Source organism: Apteryx rowi, unplaced genomic scaffold, assembly GCF_003343035.1.
Source record: "Apteryx rowi isolate R43461 unplaced genomic scaffold, aptRow1 scaffold_226, whole genome shotgun sequence".
In the NCBI taxonomy this organism is placed as follows: domain Eukaryota; kingdom Metazoa; phylum Chordata; class Aves; order Apterygiformes; family Apterygidae; genus Apteryx; species Apteryx rowi.
Genome location: NW_020448597.1, coordinates 530,238 through 536,567, shown reverse-complemented (window position 1 = coordinate 536,567; position 6,330 = coordinate 530,238). Strand labels below are relative to the sequence as shown.

General features: G+C 38.5%; 1 protein-coding gene across 5 annotated transcripts in view; it reads right to left on the bottom strand.

The window, feature by feature from the left end:
* ANKIB1 (ankyrin repeat and IBR domain containing 1) overlaps positions 1 to 4,926 on the bottom strand; it is a 73,556-nt gene extending 68,630 nt beyond the window's left edge. For 4 of the 5 annotated variants that reach the window (XM_026065350.1, XM_026065352.1, XM_026065351.1 and 1 more), the window contains exon 1: positions 4,663 to 4,926. In XM_026065350.1, the coding sequence (XP_025921135.1) occupies positions 4,663 to 4,850 (188 nt within the window). In that variant the 5' untranslated portion in view covers positions 4,851 to 4,926. The remainder of the gene's footprint in view (positions 1 to 4,662) is intronic. The other variant, XM_026065355.1, reaches the window with a different exon arrangement.
* Positions 4,927 to 6,330: the final 1,404 nt, after the last annotated feature.

Below are 6,330 nucleotides of genomic sequence, written 5' to 3'. Positions count from 1 at the left end.
ACCTCCAGGACTCTCTGTGCCTAGCTGTGTTGTCTTTCCAGCAGATATCAGGGTGGTTGAAGTCCCGCATGAGAACCAGGGCCTGGGATCGTGAGGCTACTTCCAGCTGTCTGTAGAAGGCCTCATCGACTTCCTCTTCCTGATCAGGTGGCCTGTAGTAAACACCCACCACAGTGTCACCCATACTAGCCTGCCCTTTAATCCTTACCCATAAGCTCTCGACTCGCTCTTCATCCACCCCTATTCAAAAAGCTTTCCAGAAGAACTACAACACTGAAAGTTATGGCGCAACATATATTGCAAAATTATCTAAGAAGATTTTTTCCTTTCAACCACAAGTAGTTTCCTCATGATTTCCAGCCACTCCATCCCAATGACCCTCAGAAAAAATCTATTCTGTTGTCTTATTTCAGTGGTAGTTCAGCAATAGCCAGACCATTGTGGATAACTTCCCAAATTTATAGCAATTCTTTTGAACTGATCAGTCATATGGTCTCAAATGTATTATTATCTTCAAATTAGGGGGAAAAAAACCCTGAGGACCTCAGAGGTACTTGCTCATTTGAAGACTGAATTTTCTAAAGAAAACAAATCCCCTGTGTTTCTCTGTAATATTTAAATCCACTTACCAAATGAAATTAAAACTACCCTCTTGAACATGAAGCTCCTATCGAGACTTCGTTCATAGGGAATCGTGATAAATGTTAATAGTGGGACACAATCTATTAAGTTTTACAAAGCTCTCATTTACAAAGCTCTCAGTTCTCATAAAGTGCCTTTTATTGCTTTTTGTTTTTGCAAGTGCTGTGTACTTTTTATCATTACTTCAGAAGTCTTACCTACCATCTACTAAAGGCTACCTAGGTATTACCTTGCAATACCACAATCTGAACTGTAAAACCAATATAGCTTTGTAACACAGAGATGACATTTCTGAACCAGAGTTATTAACAACCAAGGCAAACTGCTTTGAAAGTTGATGCTGAATTTAAGTACCAACAGCAGATGTCTGGAGACCATAATAGAAAATCAGTGAGTAAATGGCACTCAAACTGTTCCCACAGTATTTATAATATAGTCCAATAAAGAAAACTTGAATTGTTTAGTCCTTTGCTTCCAAAATGGAAAGTAACCTTCTGCTTTCTAGAGAGATTTTAAGGCGTATATGTCCTCTTTGTTCCTTTTTATTTTTAATAAGAGGCCTCAAACTGCTAGGGGTTGCCAAATGCAGTAGGCTGACAGAGGAAAGGCTGCAGCAGCTCCATGTCCCCAGGACAAGCCAGTAGCAAGGCTCAGTGTTTCAACAGGCACGCACACCCGTACACAGCATTTACACCCACGCACCGCCGGCCACACAGAGCAACATGGACAGAAACACTCACTGGCTAGTGCAGCTTGCTGCTCACTAGTGACTACACACCGACATACCTACGGACATCACGTGCCTGCATGCACCGACCCCCATGTCCCACGTCCCCGCTCCAGCTGCTGGCACCTAGACCCTCACTTGCTCCAGTTGCTGGCACTGCAGACACACAGGCCCCTGCGACCCGCGGTCCCATGCCAGGCGCTGGCACCGAGCCCTCCATACGCACATGTGCACACTACTCTAGAAGAGTCTCCTCACCCAGGAAAATAGTTAGAAATGGAGTCTAAAAAGAAGACAAGGCAGACTGAAGGGATCGGGCGCAGGGCATGGCCACACAAACATACTGACCAGCCACCTGCTCATATGCAACCAGCCCTTTTAAAATTCTTGTTTGTGTTTATTAGCCGCAACTATGGGTGTTTGTTGTTTTTTCTTTTTTAAACATTAAAGGCGCCTGTAAAATAAACTGATCTGTCAGGTACACTTTAATTTGGGTTGTATACCAAACAAACGTTATAAATTACCATCAAAATTGAATGCTAGTCTATTTTCCAAATTTCGATTTCAAAATTTTTAATATAAGAACAAAGCTTTATATGATACTCATGAAAAATTAAAATAGAAACAATTCTAATATTTTAAAACATTCTTGCTGAATCTTGTGAAGGGAAAAGAAAGTAAGAATACATACTGAATACTAGATTTGATTACATACTAAATTCAGTTTCTGGACTCTAAATGCTGGATCAAAAGCAGAGCACCCAGATGAGTCAGATTGCTGACCTGCTGTAAAACAACCGTGCAATTCAGAAATTATTGTCATCTTCAGTTTCTGCCAGCAGACTTCATGCTGGATCACATAAAGTTTGTCTAGATTAGGAGTTTTGCTTCATGACCCTTCAGCCTTTCCTCCAGCTTCTTCTGTCACCTGTTTCTTCACTGCTGAGATCACTATACTGGGTTGTCCCCAACCCCCTTTAATTGCAAACTCAGTCCCTGTGCTTTTACTTTATCTTAGAAGTCACCACTAGCCATACATCAGATAAAAGGGAGTTTGTCTCTTTATTTTAGTATATGTGAACAGCACTGCCAGATAGCTACGTTCTGAACATCTGTATTGAAATATTCTGTTATTCAACAAAGGGTGCTTTGGCAACTACACAGCAAACTACTCCATTTTCAGAAAATTCCACACAATGAATCGTAAAATGCCGACCAGTTCATATCCACCTACAATATTACAAATATCAGCCTATAAAGTAACATTAAATGATATGGTATACAAAATAGTGTTTAGAGGTTGAATTACAAATTAGTATAGCTACAGATTCCCAAATATTTAAAACAGGTGTTTCATGAAGATGTAAAGATGCAATATTGTAGCATTATGGACATCCCATCCTTGTAAATCTCTCTCAAAATACAACCAGATTAAAATTCATTTATTTTCAGCTCCTATACCTCATCAAAGCATTCATTTTAATGTCCAATTTATTTAATCTCTTCAATATCCAGGACTCCCATCATAAAGATGATACTCAACTGGAAATCACGTCTGCTCTTTCTTTGCAAGTAGGCAGGCAGTAAGTGCTATATTTATTCACCCTTACTACTTTTAGCTAAAAAGGCTGTTTTGTGTAATATGTCTAAGAGATGAGTTTTAAACAAGAGCCTTACAGAGAGCAGAAAAGAAAGTAGTAAAAAAAAAAAAAAAAAAAACACTCAGCAAATTATTCCTAGCAGTATTAACAACTCCAAAAGTTCAGGTTTTCATTAATGGACTCTAGCAAGTAATGGTATGCTGACTATACTCACTAGTGGAAAAGTTATTACAAATCTTTGACTCAACTAGAAAAAAGAATGAATGATTCTTTTGACCATCCATTTGTAATGTGCACAAAATAAAACTAAGTTGTCCTGTGAGACTTAGATACTGAAGGTTCCATGCAGCTAGTAATAAGATGTCAGGTTCTAAATGTATCCTTGATCTTCCAAAAGGCTAAATTTTCCTAGACTGAAAGAGGTAAGCTGTCAATCTCAGAGAAAACAATTATGCAGAAAAATGTAACAAAAACTGGATGTTATTTTAAATTAGGTTTATTTTAAAATTTCCTATAATTCAACTATAAAGAAAGGAGGAAAAGTTCTGATATGTTAAGAAATAAAAAAGTAATTAATACAACGGTGAAACAAAAACATCAATTAAAAATAGAAATATATAATTCATGGGGAAATGCATAGCAAAATCAATTCAGATGAAAAATTATGAAGTATAAAAATCATTAGTTGGATGAATCTAAACACTGAGAAAAAAAAATCTGTGGTGGTAGGCCTGATGGCTAATAAAGTTTCAGCATATGTCAAACAAAACAAACCTAATGAACACCACAGGCCTATCAGCAGATGTAAACATAAATATTTAAACAATATTAACAGTAATACACAAAGAGAGTATTCTCCTTCAGTAAATATTTCTATCCTGAGTCCTAATATAAGTAAGATGATATTTATGAAATTCTCTCTAACTCATTACCCACTGAAGAAGAGGTTTAGCAATGTGTACTCAGAACTAATTTCAAGAATTACTGGACCAGAACAGCTTGTACCCATAATCTCTGGACATGGATAACATATCAACGAGATGTCTGATTGCAAAAGGTTAATCTTTAATTGATTGTAGAGCACTGACAAAAACACAGAAGACTGGAAGTAGCTAACATTATGAACTGCCATACATGTAGACTTTGTAAACTTTTATTGCAGGTAACGCATTCCCTTACTTTTCCTATGTAGCAATAATAAATTCATTCATTATCATGATATTCATGTTCACTGTTATTACCCAAAATGGAAAAACTAAAGCTGCCTGAGTAACACAAGAACATTGTTGTGCCATCTGGAAATAGATAAAATCACTGTGGAATACGTTAGATATAGTGTTACCTACAGGTTATTTTAAAACATGAAAACACATCAAGAACGGTGGAAGAGTCATTATTTTCCAAGAACTAGAGATGATAGAAGACATCAGGAAGCATGGTAAAACAGTCCAAGATTAATGTTATGAGGAGGGAACAAAAATATTGAAAATAAAGATTGTTATACCAATCTGTGATTATAAGCTAATTTGCATATTTTCTATTAGTATTTGGAAATATTACAGATTCTGTGTCTGTAACACACACATACATATATACACACACACACATATAAGGTATTTATAGGTTAGCTAAACCTCTTGCATTTCTTCGATCAGCTATTCATATACAAACAAAACCCCAGCTGATACTTACCCGAGGATGCGGTTCATTCCATGCCTAGCAGCATAATGCAGCGGAGTATTGTGCTGGTAGGTTTCTCCATAGGAAGTATTTGGGTCAAGAGTTTCTTTTAGTTGAGGGTTGCTCTCATATATTTGGCAGGCCAGATTTTCATCTCCGTTTATAAGAGCTTTGCGGAATTTGGTGGTTGTATTTCCCATGTTGCTATCCTAGTTAGCAATGGCACTTTTTCCTTTCCCCTTCATCCGCTTGTTGAAAGATTCTGTAACATGCTTCACTGCCTAAAAAGACAAACAGTATCTCAGTTATTCTGTAAAACTCTTTCCTAGGTGAACTCACCCAGAGTTACAGCACAGTAAGCACACACGTGAAGAAGTATTTAGGGCCTGTATACTCTATCACGAATTGCTGAAGTCCTTACAGGTAAATACACACAAATTCCCAATTCTTTACAGATTATTTCCTTGTTAAATTGTGCCACCTTCCTGTACAAATATTTTTGCAACATACACTCTTTCGATGCAAATTGTTCTATTACAGAAACTAGAAAAGACAGCCAATATCCATCTGTAATAGAAGACAAAGATGAACGCTGAATTTCTGTGAATAAGAATTCGAAATCAGAAGTGATTTCAAAACATAGTAAAACTAAAGCAAAATCATTAAACCAAGGGGTAAAATTCTTCATAAATATGCAAGAAAGTGGACATCAATGTTTTTGCTCACAGAATATCATGAAGAAATGTGCTTGCCACCTATGCATGTGCAAGTGGGTGTAAATAGCACTTTTTTGTGCCAGCAAGACCAGTGCACATGAAGGTGGGATTTATCACAGCCCCATTTTACAGTTCTGCTAAGTAGACTTTAAAACAGCCAATGTCACTTCTAGAGTGACACTTAGAGATCAATAATGAATGGGCCCACATAGTGTCAGGCATTACACTGGCACTAATAAATTGCACCTTGCAAGTACTTCAAATGCATCTTGCCTGCAGCTGTGCTCCCCAGCCTCTCACCTTCACCTCATGTAGGGGACCAGCAGCTCAAGCCACACAAAGACCAGGCAGATGGAGCATCAGCTCACGAGATAGGACAAGAGAAGCTTATCAGGCCCTGCAGAGCACACACTCATTTATGCCACAGAGAAAAAGGGGACTCAGCATGTGGCTGCAGCTGGAAGCACAGTGAACTTTCTCGGAGGTCTCTGTTGTGCATGAGTCACCCCATCCAGACTGCTACATGCCAGATCCTCCTCTTGCAGCACACTGGCATCCAAATATGCCAGACACAGCAGGTTAGGAAACTGAAAACTACTTATGCTGGGCACACACAGTCAGGCAGGGCAGGAGCTGCTATGCACCCAGTACCTCATATCCTACTTGCTCTCATAGGGCCTATCTCAAACTTTCATTTTTACAGTTGCTTGCCAAAACAATTACTGGGGAGCGGAGACTGTCACAGACAGAAGAATGGAGGAATCAAAGGGGTCTAGAGTTGCAGAATATCCAAAGGAATCAGGATGTGGATGTGGGAATAAAAACACAGAGCTGGGGGTGTTGGAGGAGTAAGAAACATGATGGGTTTTGGATCCTGTCTGGGAATATGAGATATGGAGAAATACAGAGATGGCTTAGTTTCGGGAAATATTGAAACAACTGACCCTTAATTACAGTCCAGTTT